The sequence below is a fragment of the Neopelma chrysocephalum genome, unplaced genomic scaffold, assembly GCF_003984885.1.
Source record: "Neopelma chrysocephalum unplaced genomic scaffold, ASM398488v2 Primary Assembly neopelma1_67, whole genome shotgun sequence".
Classification (NCBI taxonomy): domain Eukaryota; kingdom Metazoa; phylum Chordata; class Aves; order Passeriformes; family Pipridae; genus Neopelma; species Neopelma chrysocephalum.
In genome coordinates this window covers 3,279,147-3,300,039 of record NW_020897726.1, presented here as the reverse complement: position 1 = coordinate 3,300,039, position 20,893 = coordinate 3,279,147, and the positions used below count along the sequence as shown (strand labels likewise).

The 20,893-nt window shown below is 37.5% G+C and overlaps 1 protein-coding gene across 5 annotated transcripts in view; it reads right to left on the bottom strand.

Annotated features, from left to right (window-relative positions):
• The window catches only part of PPP1R9A (protein phosphatase 1 regulatory subunit 9A), a 135,198-nt gene that overhangs the window by 14,563 nt on the left and 99,742 nt on the right, over positions 1 to 20,893 (bottom strand). For 3 of the 5 annotated variants that reach the window (XM_027684797.1, XM_027684798.1, XM_027684799.1), the window contains exons 7-15: positions 20,427 to 20,582; positions 14,954 to 15,007; positions 12,887 to 13,116; positions 11,414 to 11,510; positions 11,104 to 11,275; positions 6,313 to 6,470; positions 5,478 to 5,778; positions 1,449 to 1,536; positions 1,273 to 1,350 (exon numbers count right to left, since the gene is read on the bottom strand). In XM_027684797.1, coding sequence (XP_027540598.1) covers positions 1,273 to 1,350; positions 1,449 to 1,536; positions 5,478 to 5,778; positions 6,313 to 6,470; positions 11,104 to 11,275; positions 11,414 to 11,510; positions 12,887 to 13,116; positions 14,954 to 15,007; positions 20,427 to 20,582 — 1,334 coding nt within the window. The remainder of the gene's footprint in view (positions 1 to 1,272; positions 1,351 to 1,448; positions 1,537 to 5,477; positions 5,779 to 6,312; positions 6,471 to 11,103; positions 11,276 to 11,413; positions 11,511 to 12,886; positions 13,117 to 14,953; positions 15,008 to 20,426; positions 20,583 to 20,893) is intronic. The other 2 variants (XM_027684800.1, XM_027684801.1) reach the window with 1 other exon arrangement.

Here is a 20,893-nt window from a genome sequence, read left to right as displayed (position 1 = left end):
CTCCCCCTGTCACTAAGGAAACCCAGCAGTGAGTATCACTAACTCCAGGTCACACTGCAAGCAGACACAATGCAACAGGTTTTCAGACAACAGCACAGAGGCGACGACTGCTGCCTAAGATCACCAAAGATCCTGCCAGGTATTTGCAGGATATAAATGTACAAATGTACACTGAGACAGAACACTGCACTTTGGTACAGTGTGCCTGAGGGAGCAAGTCAGCAGGCTAAGGTTTCTTTTGCTTTTCTGATTTTACGGAGCTACACAATATAGTTGTCATTGGGTCTCCATAAATTAGATTGTCAGGAGAACTCCACAAATGGTTACATACTAGTTTTCCACCACAATGATTTTCTGAGTAGCATTCAAGCTTTACTTTCTTCCAACAGCACTTTTATCATGTAGGTTTTCTTTTGCATTGCTTTATGTGCAGTTTTTGAGTTGCTATGTCCTTTCTAGACTTTTGGAACATATTAAATTTGCTTAGCCCTCTTGACATTAATGTCTTTCATACCTGGAATCAGGTATCATGCCTGTAGCTGTGATTTTGTAGTTATGTACTCATGATTACATAAGGAGAGGCCTCCAGTAAAAATCTACATTAGCTTTTGCAGAGAAGATGTCATTTTGAATATTCATTTATTTATTCAGGGTCCAGATGCTGGCGATGTGGTCTCATCAGATCTCACAGGTAATTCACAATTCCTTGCCTGAAAGTTGGTGACATGACATGCAATCAGCATTTTTCCTATCTATTTTCAACTTCTGATGTTCATCCTCGTTTAAAAAAAAACTTCTGAAAGCATTCCTAATGTGGGCGCTGCAAAGCTGCAGCGAACAGCTGCTGCCCAATCTCGCTCTGGGGGGCTTTTAAAAAAATATACGGAATTGTGTCAAGGTTTCTGGTTCATGGGTTTTATCGACTGACTGTGTGCATCTTGTAAGCCTGCTCTGAAAATCTATTTCTGCAAATCCCATTAGTGGATGCAACAGCAGTAGTGATCGAGTTGGACATGATGATCCTTGTGAGTCACTTCCACCTTGAGATATTCTATGATTCTATGACACTATAAACCTCCAAGTATTTTTAGATCATATCTTAGTCTTTTCTTAGCCAAGGAATCTAGGTTTGTAAGCTCAGAAGGTTATCTCAAAGCTTAACACTTATTTATGAAGTCAGTGGGACTGTTAATGTTCCATCTGCTAGGATGATTAGGTTTTTCCAATGTTTCTGGCATATCATTTCTTGCATCCTCGATTTTTCACCCATACCTACTGCCATAGGTCACCCTAATAGCTTCTTTCTCTTTCCGCTTCTTGCCCTTGTTTGAATTCCTTCTCAAGGGAGCCCTACAAAAATATTAGAAAACATCAGGAAACATCTTTGAAATTTTACTTTCAATCCTTTTTATGAAAAAAAGAAGTATTTTTTATAACAAAATGCTTACCCAAGATCTGCAAGTTTTCGCTTTAGTCTTTCTGTATGCCCTATAGTAGGGCTAGTTGTTCTTGCTGCCTGAGCACATGTGGCACCATCTAGGATACATTTGTACATGGAAGAATGTACATTATTAATTTTAAATGCTACTTTCCATCCAGAACACCTTGTGTATCTTTTCATAATTAGATATGCATACAAACATATGTGTGAGTACACAATTTAAATAGGGGAATTTTCCTTTTTAGGAAGATGGTATGAACAGGAATAGGAAAAATCAGATTTTGAAAATACACATGAAGAATCCTTATTTTTAATTGAAGAAAATGGAAAGGTAATTTTGGTTGAGTTTTAATGAATATGTAATAAATCAAACAACACAAAAGATTTACAGGTAAACATTACAATGAATCCATTTTTAAATTCAGCAGTAGCTGTGAGTTTCTTTTTACAGAATTCATTTTGTATGTGTGTTTACTGCCAAAACAACTTCTGAAATGCTTTCTTTAAATCTGGAGCCAAGGGTACCCTTTATGATGGACATGCTACAAAATAGTTCATCTGTTTAGCCTGAATGTCTTTGTTAAACTAAACATTTAACTTGAAATCTAACCACTCTGAATTAAAAAAAAACAACAACCAACCAACCAAGCAAACAAAAAAAAAAAACCAAAAAAACCCCACCAAAGAAAGAAAGAACTAAAAGAAGCTTAGTTAATAAATCTGCCCTGAGACATCTATCAATTTTTTATCTCTTCTACAAACACTGTTAAAGCCTAAAGAGGAAACAGTCTGCAGTACCTATAAAGCCAAAACAATGAATCTGAGTCTGGAAAACATCCTGTGAAATCTATATGGAAGCCAAAAGAAAACATATAGTAGCTAAAAAATTCAGACACAGTTACTCTTAAAACATAAAGACTGTTCCCAAATACTCTAGAGGAAGCAAATGAAGATCATTCACTCATATCACTTGTGGTTTGGTGGCTTTTGCAATGTGACCTCAGACATAGAGTAACTTTTAAATGATAACGCTGCTGGGTTTGTGGATTTCTCCTACTGTGGCTGATATAAATTAAGCCCTCAGAATTAATCCAAAATACCACAGCACTACCACAGGACAGTCAACTCTGTGTATAGAATTTTGTGTGCTGCTTTGAGGATAATATCCGCCCAAGTTTTCATTCAAGTAAAAAATTTAGTGTGCAACTGGTTCATAAATCCTTTGAAAAGAAGGAAAATAAGCCTCTTGCAATACCCCACTCTAAAAGCCACACTGTTTCTACCAACACAAGTCCTTATGTTAAAAAAAAAATCAATAACAAATGACAAGTAATCTCATGCCAAAAAAGCAAACAAAAAAAAAAAGTAATATGAAGAATGACAAAAGCAAGGTGAAGTCTCCTCAGAAGAAATCCATTCCCCAGGGAAGTTGAGGAGAACTTTAGGCAATACACACTCTGCATCAACCCTACACCATGCACACTCCTCTTATGGTTCCTCTTTCACCTTTAACGCACACTTCTCACTTAACCACTGCCAAAATTGCCACTTTCAAGTAAAAACTTGCAAAGTTTATTTTCACACTAGCTATTCACAGGCTTGGGGGCCAAGGGGCAATGTGGTTTCTTGAGAAACTTGTTAATAAAAGTCAGTGAAATGGAGGTTTTGCTGCTGTAGAAAAAAAAATCTGGAGAGCTCAGCAAGAACATGTAGCAGCTACCTGGTATGGCAATCTTCTATTCAGGCTCTTGTATCACAATACTCCCCCTCTCACACAGCTTGGGCCAGCCAGGGCCCTCTGAATAACAATGACTTACTGGGGAAAATACTTGTGCTGGCTATAGGATACAGTGGCAAATGGATAGGCTAGGTCCCAAAACCAGCTTCATGGCAGAGTACATCTGAATCTACAGGGTCTTGCACGCAGGGAAGTACACAGTGCTTGGCACATGGCAGTGACCACGAGCCAGAGCTGCAGGCGCCCCGTTGGGGCAGGAGGGAACTTCAGCCACCCTGGATGGGTCCGCCTTCCCCAACTCCTTGTAGTTCTTCAGAGAGGTAAAGGGAAAGCCTATTCCTCAGAATAAATCACACAGAAGCTGTTTAATCCATCACTTCCAGCCTCAAGCTGGTGTGTAAGTAATCTGTGGCTGATGGATGTGAAAGGAGACTACACTTAACTTTCTTCCCCAAGGTCACACACCTGTTGCAGGCAGCCTCACATGAGCGAGTACTGCCCACGGGGGTCACCTCACAGCCTTATCAAAGGATGCTGTTGCACAAAGCAGGCAGAACTGAAGAAAACAAATTCATCACATACACATGAAAAAGCTGTAAGTAAAAGCCAAATAAGCAAAATTCTTCATCATTTTGCAATGAAACTGATCTCACACCATTTCAACCCCTCCCACAACACTGCAGGATCTCATAAGAAAAAGAACAAAAGACAAGTGTGAGCTTGCTAATGCTCACTTTTGCTAATGAGAGATTAACCAATGGACACACACTTGTCCACAGATGTGCTCTCTTTCCATCTCTAAAAAAAACCTCACCCGAACACATAGAACAAATACAGTGTCTCTTTTTATTTTCTGAGCTGTATGAGTTCAACAGCCAAATTAACAATCAATTAAAATAGTATTGCTACAACACTTGTTGCCAAACAACTGCTTTAGTATGTTTCTTTTTTTTTTAGGACTTATTAATGCAATTTTTCCATTTGAAACTGAATTGCTCTGGATAATTCTAATGCACTACTCATCAGAACCTGGATACACACAAAAGCACAGGTTGTTTACTTAATGGTCACAGCAGGGAAAGCATGACATCAATATTTAGACAGAGATTATTTTTCAAACCTAAAATGGAAAGAGTAACACAGTGGGTGGAATGAAATACCCTATTCCTTACACTACAAGGCTAGTTTCCACTAAATTTTTATCAAGGTATTTTTCATACATCAGTTGGAAATGCAGGATTTAGGGCTTTCCTGATAAACCAATCACACTCAAGCTGAAGTACGAGTTTGGAAAGTCACAGTCTTACGTTCACACCCTTATTTTTACTTGCAAAACTCAAATATTGAATTTAACTTCAAATCATTAACATTTTAACCCACAAAAACAGAATAAAAAATTGTTCTTTTCAGTTAATTCAAGTAAGCCAAAGTCTGCAATGAACCTATCTAGACCTATTCCTGCAGCCCTCACTTATAAATGGTTTTTATCATGTATTTTAGCTTATGTGACAGTTTGAGAATGCAAGGTGCATAGCTAAGAATGCTGAAGTTGTGTCAAATGCTAATTTTGACTTCCACAGGTATCTGAAAAGGAGAGCTCAGTATTCTGTGACGTATTATTAATTCATATAATAAACTGGTGCTTGCCACTTTACCTGACCTATGTATGATTGCATCCTGTTTTATCCAGCTAGCATTTAAAGAATCTGAATTAAATTAAAACCAATGAGGACAATCTCCCCAAAAAATTACCTGCTGTGTTTTTCTTCTGTAAATGAAGAGTGCCCAGACACCAACCTCATGTTAAATCTAGACTGTGCTACCTCTCAGCAATTAAAAGCTACAATCTGTTGTTCTTGCTTTACGCTCCTTTCCGCACCCTCCAAAAGAATCATCTAGCAGTGCCAAAATCACATTATTTGAGTAAGTATACTGTGTTAAGCATTTTTGTAACACAGAGATGTCCCAAGGTCAAATACTGTTGTTTTTTTAAAAAACACAATACAACATTCTCTTAAAGGCAACTTCTCTTTTTTTTTTTTCAGTGAGCTCCAAGAAAGCAAAAAAAAAAAAAAAAGAAGAAGAAAGTAAGCAGTTCCCTATCCCATTTTAAACTTTGTCCTTTTTTTATACCATCAGACAAGGTCATTTGTAATTTTCTGACTTCCAGGTAGGCAAAAGAAGTTATGAGATGATGACCTTCTAGTTGCTAAGGTCCTACTACACAACAAAAGGTCATTAAGTAGGTGCAAGTGATCAAAATGATGCATCAATTTATTGTAAAAAAAGTAGTAATACCTTTATCCTGTAAAATATTCCTGCCAGCTGGGTGATGCAAAGGAGATGCTTCAGAGCTGTGCCCAGATTTTGAAGGAGATGAAAGTGGAGTATCTCCCCAAGCATATGGGGAAAGGACACCTCCTTTGTGGTGCTGTTCTTCTTCTTGGTTTTCAGTTAGGTTGTCAAGTGAGATTGCTGCACTGCTAGCCACGGGGGAGAGGGAGGAAGCACCAGAATCTGATGCTGGTGAGGATGCTCTCATGCATAAGGGCAGTGGTGATTTTGAAATGTGCATGGGACTACTGTAACTGTGTGATGGCTGTTGGTATAAGAGATTATAAAGCAGGTTATACCACTTAGTAAGCAAACAGAGCAAGATTTACTTTGAACATGCAATTCTTTTATTCGTTATTTAGCTTTCTATTTGTACGAAACGCTGTAGTAATTCATGGCATTACCCTTTGATACCACACACAGTGTTTATTGGTATTTGCTTTCAGACAGAAATCAGAATAGGACAAAACAATTCTGTTAACAAATTAACAAACAGAGAAATGCACAATTCCAGCTCCTTTCACCTCCTGCATAAATGAAAGGACCCATTCTGAATTATAAAGCACATGTAAATCCAAAAGACCACGATTCCAGTTAAAACACAACAAAATCAAAAAAACAGGTGTGCTGACTCAAAAGGAGACTGGACTCGCACATTACTCAAGGACATTCACAGCAGACTGGCCACAAAAGAATAAATACTGCCTGTGCTACAATGAAAGGATAGATAGAGGATGACTTACAGGGGCAATCTAGCACTCCACAGGAAGCCTGAAAGAGGGGGTAGAGTCCTTCTCACCTTTCGTTCGAGGCTGTCCTCTCCATCAGTTGAACTGATGCTATCGTACAGCCTGGTTCTGGAAGGCCTCTGCCTCTTGTTCTTCACTGACAGCTGAGCTCGAGTCTTCAGAGCTTTGGAGTCCAGTCTCTCTGTTTCTGGAACTGCTTCATTGAAATCTATATGGAAACATGATTTGGAGCTATTTAACAGAACAATCTTTCACTACTTCTTCCTAACAGAGGAAGTACATGCAAGTACATGCACTTTGCATAGAATCATAGAATCATTTAGGTTAGAAAAGACACATTTTACTTGTACCTGTATTTTTGTAACTGCTAAAGTATCCTCCAGAAAAAAGAAGTCATTTGCATAAACAAGTTTATCTACACAGATTCAGTAAGTGCATAGCAAAGAATCAACTCCAGATATTTAAGAATTCAACAAATTATTCCCACAGTTACATGAAGGACTACACAAGCCCATCTATACTAGCCCAGAAAGCAGGTCTACTTAGACTGCTTCAGAAGGACTTACATGTGCTTGGCCTGCAGAGAATTTTCCTCCATCACAGCATAAACACCACTATGTGATACATGAAAATTGGGGGAATATTTCATATAAAAAAATGGAACAATGAAACTTACTTGCCTAGTTTCAAAGCCACCCTATTCCTGAATGTCTTGTGAGCAAAGTATACTGACACTTCGTATACGGCTTGCCTCTACAACAAAAGCTAACATAGCTGCACTTTTCTTAGCTATCAATAATCCATTCAAATGAAATCTGAGCATTGAAGCAAATTTATCACTTTACAAAGCTGTAGTAACTAAGACAAAAAACATTTTAAAAGGTGTGTTTGCATTTTACACCAGAAAAGGAACAGATTCTTTATGGTTTTAACAATTTTTTTTCAATCTTGACAGTATAAATCAAACCATAACCCATTAGATTAATTTACTTGTCTAAGGTATTGCATTCATAACACACTAATTAATAAGAATCTGATCTTAAAGATATTTTTACTTTTCTTTGAGTAAGAGTTAAATTTTTCAGTCACAGGATAATACAAAATAATTAGCATTGTCTGACTTGTAATTAGGCTTCTGTCCTAAGTACTCCATAGGATAATTGCACATTGTCATGGCTTGAACTGCTTACATTTGTTCTTTCAGTAGTACACACTTCCATACATCCCTTCCGTTCACTGCTGAAATTATGCAAACAGTATTCACAGAACTGGTCATATTGGCTTTGTTAAAGCAAAATACCATCTGGGCCTGGAGCTTCCTGCTTCCTCTACCCCATCACTGGTCCTGCCCTGCTCACCACACGTTGTTGCAGTGGAACTGGGCTGCTGTCAGATGGCCTCTGCTCCAGCCACATGCGCTGTTACCCCCAGTTCCAGCTCCTGCTTCTGCAGAGAGCAGCCAGCTTTCACTCCTCCAAGCACAAACACACATCTCACACATTTCCCTAGGAATCTCCCAACCCACTAGGGAGGCTGGTGCATCTCTCACATAAAAGTCATAACAGGTTTTATTTTGCTCTCAGAGAAAATCTAATTAGACTTTCTTTCATCAGAGTCAAGTTCAACCACTTAACTCCAATGGTCTTCCATTTGAATTATTTCAATACTACTGTGGAGCAGGAAAGAGCTTGCCTGTCTTCCCACTTTTTCCATTATATAGGCTGACAGACTTCAAAATCTCCTTATGTGAACTGATGCGTCTCTGGGTATCCAAAGGCACCCAGAAAGTACAGCCACAAAGTGGTCTGAATGGGCACTTGCACAGAGATGAGTAAATATTGTCTAAGACGACCTCAGCACTGAACTGTTTAGATTTCAAAACCACTGACAGTAAATATCTTGATTCTTTACTGCAGATACAGCTCATGACCACTAAATCAGAAAGCTACAACCCACTTTATGTATTTTTCTGGACTTTCAGAATAAATCACATATTTGTAAAAGAAACACAATCCTCAGGTTTCTAATATTCCCTAGCAAAGCAACAGAAGAATTCTGTGGGCCACAATGGTTTTGATTTTCTCTTTCTAACTTCCACTGATATTACTGGCAGCCCCTTAAGCTCAGCATCAGGTTATGTTACAGCCTGAGGAGTCGTACAGTCTGTCATGATGCTACACATGGCCAGAGCACTAGCAGTGTTAGGAAGAGATATGCTTGAATACTTGTGACCATCAAGTTGCATCCATTACTTCTTCCCAAGTCTATTAATATGCAAGAATGTAATAAATATCCCAGATCACATGGAAGCAAAACCATACTTGATATAATCTTAATTATAATATTATATTTTTCCATAACCTAATTTTTTGAGGGAAGACAGTCCTGCAAACTTCTGAACAAAAATTAAGGCATATGGCTGTGTACATGCAGTCCTACTCCAGGAACCTAATGGAGAGGCTTGATCAAGGAGTATGTGTTATACTCGCCAAACAAGAGCCAGAAAAGAGACTGAAGCACCAATGTGAATGTCACAAAGGCAGCGTGTGCAACACGCAGAACCCAGAGGGATTCTGCTTGCGCTCCAAAACATCGTGGACATCTTCCCTGACGTTTATTGCTCCTTCGCAAACATCCATGGGTTAATGGCAAGTCCTTTTCTTGAAAGAGTTAAAAAGAATGATATGAACACCTAGGCTCTTTGTCGGCACAGCAAGTATCACTACATTACAGTCTGATACAGACTTCAGAGACTGATACAGAATTTACTGGAAAAAGTATATGGAAGTCAAAGAGTGCTACAGAACATTTAGGGATCTCTTAAAAACACAAATCCAGCCTGGAATCTAAGGTCTAACTACTTCTGCTTTCAAAAAATTATTGCTGATTCTCTATTTTTCCCAGCAAATAATTTGCGTTTGTATTCAAGTGGTTAAACTTGGGCATTTAAATTCATCTATTTTAATTCCCAGAAGTAATTAACACTGGTAGCATTGTTCCGGAAGAACATTTTTGCAATGAAAAAAGACAGCTCTTTGAAAATTTTCATGCAAATGCATCAATTGGAAAACATACTTTTGAAGAATAGACATGCAGAATTTTAATGCTATACAAAGAATTTTCAAATTTTTAGAAAGAATTTTACAATTTTTTTTATATGTAGAAATTCTTGAGCCATAGATGTGTGTTGACATTGTTACAACAGTAGATGTAAACATGATTTTTGTGAGTCAGGTAAAGAAAACACACTTTCCTCTCCTGATGCAAACTACTGAAAGGTTTTGTGTTAAGTATTAAATATTTTCTATTTTTTACTGAGTCTCTACAGTAGAAATACAGACTTCTCCCCCTGAGTGCTTTTCTGAACCTCAGAGATTTCAGTACAATAAACATTTGATAGAAAGAAGCTCTGTGAAGATTTGTAGAAACCAATTCCACAAGGGCTGCATATCACCTAACACCAGTTCAGCAGGACTAGCTCTTATTTATATTTGTTAATAATGTAATTCATATTGATCTCTTCGTAACGCAATATTGCTTGGGTCCACCCATGAAATGACTGCTAAAAGATCAATTTTAATAAAACACCTCTATACTTGCTAGAAAATAATTTATTTCACAATGTATTGCATTTTTTTCACCAGAGAAATAAATAATATTATAGTTTATAGGAACTAAGTTTGGTGCTCCCTTGTCAAAATTCCAACACCTTCGACATTTCAAAGACGTTACTGAACACAGAATAAGTATTGCCTACCCCTGCATCAAACAGGTTTTTTTCCCAGACTTTAATTCTGCATATCCTTCAACAGTGAGAAGCCATTTGCAATTACAGAACTTTAACTAAGCTGTGGAAGTTATCTGTATGTTTTCACTGGCACAGCCTATAAATGAGAACTATCTTTTCTACATGAAACAAACAAAGGGTACAGCCACCCTGCTGACAGCATCTATCCAGATCTCAGTGTTGGCACAAACTGTTTTGTTTCTTGGTAATGTAGAAAAAAAGTCTTACAAATCTTATGTTGTAAATCAGGCTATGTTATAGCTGAATAAGTTTTTTAATTAATGTGCTAGTAAAGAATTTGCATTTTATTCGCAAAAGGTTCCATCCTGAGGAATGGTGAGTGCCACCTACAAGGTTCCTTTTGACGTCTGTACCAAGGTGAGATTAGAACTTGTAGAACCATTGAAAATGGTGGATTTAACATTGTTTTCTCATTCTGGTAACTTTGTTCTTGTTTGATCTTTGGTGGTTGGGTAATTAGGGACAGATTTAGGAACACAGGAGAAAATTCTGTCCCTCTACTCTGCTCTTGTGAGACCTCACCTGGAGTGCTGTGTCCAGCTCTGGGGTCCCCAGCATAAGAAGGACATGGAACTGTTGGATCAAGTCCAGAGGAGCGTCATGAGGTTGCTAAGAGGACTGAAGCACCTGAAGACAGGCTGAGAAAAGCCTGGGCTATTGAAGAGAAGGCTGCGTGGAGACCTCATAGCAACCTTCCAGTATTGGGAAGCTGAAGTGGGACTCTTTGTCAGGAAATGTAGTGACAAGACAAGGAGTGATGGATACAAATTGGAAGAAGGAAAATTTAGGTTAGATATTAGGAAGAAATTCTTTACTGTTAGGGTGGTGAGACACTGACACAGGCTGCCCAAGGAGGTTGTGGATGCCCTATCCTTGACAGTGTTCACAGCCAGGCTGGACAAGGCCTTGAGCAACCTGGTCTAGTAGGTGCCCCTGCACATGGCAGGGGGGGTTGGGACTAGATCAACTTTAAGGTTCTTCCAACCCAAATCAATCTATGATTCATAGGAGTTATGGTTTGTTTCAAACCAACCTTGACTTAAGCCATCCAGGCAGGTCACTTGCTTAGTATCTATATTTTCCACTGGATCTCCTCTAGAAACTTCTCCAAAAGATGTCTGCCTTTCAAAAATGTTGTTGTTATTGTTAACCTGGCTCCCATTTTGCTTCATTAGCCTGAAAACTTCTGCTTCCAAGTCTTGTATCTGAAAGAAATACAACATAGTGTTACCCATAGCACATATCCCAATACATCCTCCTCATTAGATATGTTATTTTTCCAGAATATCAGACATTTTTTATATGAGTCTCATTCTTAAAATATAAGAGTAAATGCTACTTACACGAGCTTGTAAGCCTTGAACCTCTGCAAGGTGTGCTTTCTCCAAATCTTCTATTTTCTTTCGTTCAGCTTCCTGGCGTTTGATGAAGTCAAGTTCTCTTAGAAAAAAATAAAAATGTATTTGCTGTCATCAAAACAATCAGACTCAAACAGAAAATAAAACGTTCTGAAAAATCATAAGCTATGCATCCGTAAAATCTGTCCTTACCAAATAATTTATCACTTAATAAGGGATATGAAACTGCAATCAGGACAAAACCCTAAGCTATTAGTCTAAGTGAACATGCTAGGTGATGATATAAAAATGGTAAAAGCAATTTATCTGGAAAAAAAATCTCAGTTCTAATTGATCATCAAAAAAGTTAAACCAAATTTTTTCATAATCTGTATTTACAACAGAAACATTATCTTAGTTTATGTTGTTCTCTGTTGTGGGAAATGGAGCAAAATCTCTGTTTTACTAGATTATGACTGCACTCCACAGAAAGGACATCTGTAACTTTTCAGGTACAAATCAAATTTTCTAGTAAGCTATAAGGAAATTTGTTAGGTCAGTTTAGGAGTCTGAAATAATTAAAAACAACCAACTAGATATTCTACTAATATAAAGCAGAGTAACAACAGAAAGGCTATCAAAACTCATTCTAGCAACTTTCCCTATCTCTTTTTATTTTGAATATAAAAGACATTTGTGATAGAAAGCATATAAGATGTAAACTAGTTCTGGAACAGTCCCGAAATTCCAAGACCGGTAATGACATTTTGACAATCTAACTCCTTTTTTAATGGGACAGGAAAGTGATTTTTGCAGTCCCAGTTGTCACTTGACATTGCTGTATGTTTTTGAGTTTTCTTCTTGAAACGTATATTTCAGCAGAAAATGAAAAAGTTGCTGGGAAAAAAAAAAGGAATTTGGGCAATGGAAGCTGTTATAGAAATGTAAGATGTTATTATTCTTGCTAGACATCAGTGAGAAGGGACCACATGAAACAGAGGGGGCCAGGTAATCATCAGTTAGCTCAACTCAGCTGAAACATTCTTGGTATCTATGAGAAGAAAAATAAAATGTAAAATGTAACAAAACAGTATTTTTCTTGATGTCACATTAGTACACAGTAGGAATGAATCCAGCTGACACAATATCAATATAAATTCCTGCAAACCTGGCTAATCAAACGCTTTACTATGAATACTCTTTGTTGTTTGTATTCACAATGAGTTATCCAGTAATTCTGAAACATTCCAACCTGGAATACTACACACAAAGTCTTTATTTAGCCACAGTATGACTACAGCTCAAATACCAGTAACATTTTTCCACAATAAAGAGTCCAAGTTTTCATGAAAAAAAGAAATGAAAAATAGTGTTTACCTTACAGGTGTTTAATAGGGAGGTTCATATTTCAAAATATATCACATACATGTTTCCTATCTGGCCACTAAGTCATTTGCTGCCCCTGGTGTAGCTGCTTACTTTTGCTGAAAATCCTTGATTAATTTCTTTGCCTTGTTATATTTCTTCTCCAGAGCCTGATACTGGCTTTGCGTCTCCTTGAGATGCTCATTCACCGTGTGACACAGGGTTTGTGCCTCAATCCAGTAACTCTCTAATTTCATCATCCTTTCCTTATTCTCCTCAATGTTCTGCTGGAGTTGGGTCTTCTCCAATTCCCACCTCACCTTCTCATTCTCAGCAGCCTGCAGCTGAACAAAGGAGTGGAGAAGCAGTCCATAAAAAGCTGCCTTATAGTTCAGGATTAATTCAAGGAACGTGAATGGTGAAAATCAGTAAATTAGTAACAACACTAGTAACATGCTAGCAGTGAAAAGAGTGTTCCAGGACAAAGAAAACAGGCTGATACGTACATTATTCTTCCTCATAAAACCAAGTAGAGCTTTTGCTCAGTGTACCAGTGCAGCCTCTATGCTTCTGTGTTATAGTAACCTATCTGACTGACTGACATTTGAAAATGTCAATAGTGGAGTACTCGGGCAAAGTGCAGGGTTAATCAGTCAGCACTAGGGATGCATTTTGCTTTATGCATGTGGCTCAGGTGCTAGCTATATAGCATTGATACACTTTCATAAAATGATGACATTTCTTATTTTGGGGAGGGGGAATCTGATATCCACTTTTTTGGGTGTGTGTTTGGTGTCTCACTTCCTAACTGAAGCTACCTGCAGGTTTCAGTGTTTGGTGCTGGATAAGGGTAGGGTTATTCAGCAGCTTGTGTATTTTAGCTCCCAGAATTTTCAGAGAACAAAACATGCCTTAAACACCCTTTTTTTACTTATCAAGACTGTTTAATTTCCTCTAGACAGTTCTGCTAGCAATCATGGATGATACACACAAAAAAATTAATTTGTTTGCAGTTTTATTAGTAATATACTTAAACTAGTCACAATTTCTTCCGCTCTATTGAAAACACAATAAAGGTAAAGAGATCCAACACAAAATGGCACATTAACCCTACTCTTGCAAATGAATTTGCACAGATGAATGTTTACACCCACACATTGTTGTTATCAAGTCAATGGGGCTCGGCACAATCCCAAGGGATCGACCGTGTGGCTCCAATTGCTAGATTGGAACTGGAAAGCAGAGGAAGAAAAGATTTCTGACCTTCTGAACTGACACACTACAACAGAAATTGTCCTTACAGAAAACAGTTGCACTTTAAATTTGTTTTTAACAATAATTTATGCAGATTTGATAAACACCATGCAGAATACATGGTGAGTGCAAATGCTGGTAAGAAGAAATAATAATCTAAAATCTTTTTCTGAAGTTCAATTTTATCTTTATCTTGTTTTTATTTCCCTTATAATGTATTCAGACTCAAAGAGCAGGATGTCATTATAAAACCTAGTATAACTGAACAGCTGAATTATTAGCCGAGTTCTCATAAAGGTTACTCTAGTACAAAAAAAAATTCATTTTTATTGCTATAGCAAATTCAATCTAATAACTAGCAACTGATTGTGAGATGTTTTCTTTCAAACTGGTAATATTTGTCCTTTCTAGAGTATCTTTTGAAGAGAAATGCAAGAAGATATAACAACACTTTTTCTTCTGTATATAAAAAATAATTTCTATTAAATACATTTAAACAGATCAGGTTTTTTTAAAATGTCAAAAAAAGCAAAGTAGCATAAACAGGATACTTTAACATCACTGGTAAATAAAAACCCTACTAACTTGGACTTGAATATTCAATCCAAATACAATTTTAAAACCTGAGAAAATGCATTAGAATTTTAACACTAGAAATCTGCTGTTTAGTCATTATGACACCCCTTAAAATGTATGTTTAATTGAAGCTACAAAAGTTGGAATTTTCTCTTAATAGCAGCACTTAAGATTTTACTTGAAACTTTGAATATAGAATATACACCAAGACAAGAATTAGCTGAGCCACTGTGCTTCTTAATCAGCCTTCCATAAGGATGTTAACTTCTCCACCCACATGCATGTCTTCAGATTTGATTTTTTATGAAGAAAACTGTATTATATGTATTAACTATATATATTGATTCTTACCTTCGTCTTCAGCTTCTGAATTTCAGCTTCTGTAACTGCATGTTTGATTTGCAACTAGAATTGAAAATATAAAATAAACAAGTGAAGTCACAGAGAGTACTCTGGTATTTTTAAAGCCTGTGCTGCAAGTTGAATACCTTATTACATAGCAGAAGGCCCTGAAGAGTGCTGCAGTGCAGTAGATTGTAAATTAAAATGTCTAGCTTGCAAAATGACTCAGTCTGTGCAACCTAATTAAAGATAGGATGCCGTTTAACCACTCATAATTTCAAATCAGAACATCCAATCTGTTTAGCAAAACGAAATGTCTTATGCTTAAAAAAAATAGATATTATCCTGCTGGGCTTTGCTCTCCTCTGATATGAATTTGAAATATGTCCCAGTGCTGTCGGAAAGTCCCACTGCATTGATTAAAGCAGGCATGTTACAAAAAAGCAAATATGGAAATAAGTGATTTAACAACTCAAGAACTCAGGAAAACCTTGAGGGAAGATTCCACACATTTATTTCATGCAAGAAAAAAAGGTAAACTTCTCCCTGATTAGTTGGAGTTATTCTGCTCAAGCTAGCTAATCTCAAATGAGAGCAGTTACACAGGGAAACTGTAAATAACAGCAACAGCATTCAAGCACACAAAATGATTGCAAGCAGATTAAGAGCCCTGGCACTGTGCTAAAGATTGTAGTTCCACCACCAAGCAGCGTGCCACAACAACAGTGGATCTGTACAGTGAAAGGGTTGGTGGGGAGGACCTGGCATCCACCTGAACACTTAATGGGGGATTTCTTTTGTACTAACCTACAATAGTCTGATCCTGTGAAGGGAATAGTTTATTTTGAGTGTAATATGCAATGTTCTGGAACATCTTTAATTTTACCCCAAAGGTCTGCTATTCACAGGCTTCAAGAACGCTCTGAAGTATGAATTGAACCATAACTTCAACAGCATAACCCTAATCCAAATGGAAATGATCATACACATTTACCCAACACTGGCATGTACCCCAATCCCTACTGCTTATTATTTAAAGCAGGCAGCAAGGACAAACTTCTGACAGGTCCCAAACCCTTAAACTGAATCAGTGATTTGTGCATGTTGAGTATGGAGTCGAGGGCAAGGGCAAAAGCTGAATTACAGCCTGAGCTGGCACTGCAGTGAAGACAAGGCATTTGTCCATTATTTATAAATAGAAGGAATAGTTACAGAAAAGCATGTTTTACATGGGGGTTACTTCTCTTACAAGATTAACATAAGCTTTAGGGAATAGTTTATGTTGATCTAATGGAGTATGTGAGGGCATTGTACTGAACCAGAAACTATCATCTCTGGTGAAGCAAAGGCTATGTTCTTGAAGACCAGGCTGTTAGTAAAATTGTTCAAGTAATTCAAAGGATAAATTCTTCTGGAAGAGAGGAATAATTTTCAAGATAACAGGATCTATCACAGAGCTGATCAGTACAAGAATCTCTGAGAAAGGCTGAGCTTATTTAGAAATTCCCTTCTCATGAAGTCTCTTGAATGCCCTTCTTGTGGCATAGGAAATGCATATTCCCAGAAGCAGTTTGGTTTGCAAACCAGTCTTCATTGATCTAATTGGACAAAATAAAGGAGACACCGACTCAACCAGTTCCACCTGAGGAACACTTTAGGAATCTTCTTTCCAACACTCACTTCTTGGTTGCTGTCTCCACAGGAGACTGTAAATACTTCTAGTCCGCAAGATCATGTTACTTACACTTACTTTTTGACTTTGCACTGAAAAGTGTTACAACTTTTCATGTGCTCAGTGAGAGCAGATGTAAGATTTCATTTCAAATGAAACCAGGCACTGATTGTGACAGCTTGCAGAAACGCAAGATGTGGAGGCACACCAGGGACACTGGCAGGTGGAATGAGCAAGGGACCAGACCGAACCTGTCCGGAGCATGCAGCTAATCCATGGATCACACAGGGTTCCTGAGGAAGTGCCACAGGAGAGCAGGGCTACTGGTCCAGCATGGAGAGATGCCAGTGCAGCTGGAAACGGGGAGCAGCCCTGGAGCTGGTGTTAACAGCAAGAAGTGGCCAGTGAAGCTACTGCACTCAGTAGGCCAGGAAGCTGAGAAGGACATGTACCTTTTTGTAAATATACATATTAGAGGAAACTAAGGAGATACTTTAATTAGAATTTGAAAGAGGTTACTTGCAATTTTTGAGCTCACTCAATCCAATCTCTGATCTGCAATTTCCAGAGACTGAGAACTGCTTTTTCTCATTCCATTCCTGTGAGTAGTGAAAAATTACCCAAGAACCGTCTAAAAATGTTATGGTGTTTACAAAATGCCCAGCCCACTACTTAGTTCTGTTACCTCATTTTTCTCGGATGAGATAAAATTAGGGGAAGAATGGATGAGCTAAATTTTGCCCTTTGTAGACTTAATAATGAAATCAAAAAACCAAGACTCAAACCCTTAGGCTACCTGCTGATAGTCCATTCCCATCTCTTCTAAACCCCCACAGATCCATAAGGAGCACTTAAAAGAGCTTATTATTACATACAAGTAAATTCCACATTGTTGCATAAATGACAATTTGCTCAGGTACAGATGGTTCTAACAGTTATTTTTATGCTCTCTGTTATTAAGTTAAAAAAATAAATACTGAGCACCCAGTCAGATCATTGAATCAGTACATGGTACAGCAGATCCCACTGAGGCAGAAGGAAAAAAGACACTTTTCTGCTGAACAGACAAATGTGTAGCTGGATAGGTACTTTTTTAAAGAACTAATTATGCTTGCAGAATAGATGACAAATACTAACACATTTATAGGTTAGACTAAACAACAGGGAAGGTCAACTGTCTGGCAAGCAAATCCGGACTCCATAGCTAAAATGTTTTAAGAAAGTTTACTAAAAGGGGATCAGAATCTTTATTCCATGTTCTATATAATGCCAGACAAATTCTTGGCACATCTTATTTTGTATTTTTATGGTTTTCAAGTCAATATAAAATTGTGATGGCTTCATTTTAACAAGGACATTTTGAATAATTTTTGGCACATTTCCTATTCAAATATGTCTTGAAAAGCTGATTAATTTCCTTCAAAACAATAAAACTTCTTATGAAAAATAACTTTCAGAGCAAAAATGCATTGCATTAATCTAAGACTGCAAAGTGTAGAAAGGGATGAAAGGCTAGCAAATTTTAAAATATCACATGTGCACTGGGAAGGAAGGTATGCAATAGAATCTAATAATCTCCATGACAAGTTTTACATAATCATTACATATTTTTTGCATATAATGACAATCTATTTTTCATATATTTAAGACATGAAATGTAATAACAAATTCTTACATAAGATGTCCCTTCTCCCTACAGAACACCTCTCTCTTCAATCATCACAGATAAAATAAGGTTTCTAGCTCTCTCAAAGCAGTTAAGAAAAATCAGTCCCATTTTCCCGTTCTACAGCCAGGAAAACAAGATTTGCAGAAGTACAATGATTGACCCAAGAATGCCCATCTCTCTTCTTTCATTCCCAAAGCAAGGCATTTCAAATAGGAGTGCTCTCAGAACATGTGAGCACATTTTTCATCGCAAGGACTGAATTCAACTAATTAGGTCAAACTATTATGCTTAAAGATTATGTCCTACCCACTTGTTTAATACTTTCATTAATCTCTGTAGTAAGAACAAGAAAGAACAGTTGTTCTTTAAATACAATTCCAGAAAACACTGCGTGGGCTTGTGCAGCGTGATCGTGAACAAGTCCTCTAGTGTTTAAAGAATTCAGGGCAAATACCAAGAAAAATACATGTACTCACTCTGCATCAGCCAACAAAACACAGCTGTGTACTGTTAAATACAACCAGTGAAACAGAAGTGGCATGCTCGTAACTGCGTGGGCCAGTGAGAAAGAGTCTGCTCTTATGCAGGAGCATTTAATGTTTTCTTCTCAGGCTCTCATCTGCACTTACACTTGAGGATCCCAAAGTACCTTCATCTGGTCTCCTCTACACCAGCGTTTTGAGGCCATTATATCACACAGGTCTGTAAATAGCTTCAAATCAGTTTGGACAAGCTCAAGTATGGCAATAGCCTGAGTTTATGGAAACATAGTTTATTCAAGCATAGTTTTACTTGTAATGTATTCAAAGGTCCTCTTGCCCATCACTGCATCTGTGGTTTGCACAGCCTCGGCACCCCCACTGGCACGCGTAGAATGGTAGCATCTTCCCACCACTTTGAGAAAGTATTCATATGTGTGATGAAAAGTATTAGAAAATTAAGTAAAGTGTTCTACTAATATGTCTAAGAGCCTGGAACTTGAAATATGGAGTGAGAAAATTATAATTTAACTAAAGTAAAAAAATTTCAGGAAATAATGATGAATAACAGTAGGCACACAAAGGCTGAAAAGACTATCGGTAGAAAGGAGAAAAACTGGTTGCTCATTTACTTTCCATACATTACTCTCACTAGAGAGTAGGAGCAACACATTTATAGACACTAAAATACCTGGTTTGAGTGGAGGGAAGAGGAGAGGACAATTGAAGAAGGACAAAAAGGGGAGTCTCAGTATTCTAAAACTCCTTTGTTGGCCCAGGTTCTGCTACTCAAATATCCTATGAGGTTCTGGCTACTTTCAACCCTTCCATCTTCCTGTATTTAAAAAAAAAAGTTCCTTATTGCCATCATTCAACCCATTACTGTGAGCTTATATAAATCCATTGTTTCATATCATTATTTGCATCAGAATTCAGGAAAGCTCAAAAAGAAGCCACATCAGAAGCACAGACTAAAATACAGAAGAAATGTCTCTCAGTACTTTGGTATGTGAAGTTAAATGAATTCAATGACCACAATGAACACCACTGATTCAAGCCACACTTAGTACAGGTGGGTGCTACACAAACTCTGTAACCACAGGGTTTGGTAAAAAACCAGCTTAAAATATGCCTGCTTCCCTGATATGGCATCTTTCTAAATACATTGCTAAACATATGACACTACTGTACATTGATGAGTTGCTGTGTAACAGTATAGGATAAGATCCACATGTCCCTTTTCACTGAAATTTAACATTTGCCGTCTGGTTTTCCTGATCATCTTTTATTGGAATCTTACAAAAACTAAAATCAACAAACCAACCAACCAATAAACTAAAGCCAACAAAAAACCACCCACCCCAAACCCCAGCAATCTGCTAGTAATGAACTAACTTGCACTTTGTCTTCCTTGTCAAACTAAGTGCCGAAGCAGAATAACTTCTGTACTAAAAAGCTAATTTATAAATTATCCACCACCAGTACAACAGTCACCTGAAAGCTGATGCCAAAACAACTTCTGAGTAGTTCAGAAGTACTGAGATACAAATAGCTAGAAATCAATTCTAGTTTTCAAGAGAAAAAACAAGCTCTGAGCAATGAGATGACTAGAAATGTAATTCAATGTGGTATTTCAGGAGTATTTTCTGACCTGTAACGTACCTCTTTGAATTTATGAGCAAGTTTGCTGGTGTCCACATCACTAGGGGAGAACATTTCATCATTTTCAGGGAGATCGAACACTTCAATAGCCATGTCACCTCCTGGAAGGACAGGTCCCATGTCTTCATCTTCTTCATCTGTAGCATATTCCCCTGTCTTAATTTTACAGCATTTAAGAAATTCCAGTTATCCTCTAATTAGGCAGAGACTGTTCAAAGAATAATTAAGCTACTGTGCAAAGCCAGCATTCTGCATACAAAAAAGGTTATCTTCTTCTTTGACTACAATCCCAGTACTTATGAATTCTACCAGACAAAATACAACTCCACAGTAGTATTTTGGTACACTAAGAGAGAAAATAATGTCTTAAGCACTAAGAATTTAGTTCTTAAGCATTACTGGTTCTGTATTTCAATGTTTTCACTTTCCAAGTGAGACCTCTTTTCCATAGGAAGAACCCTCCAAAT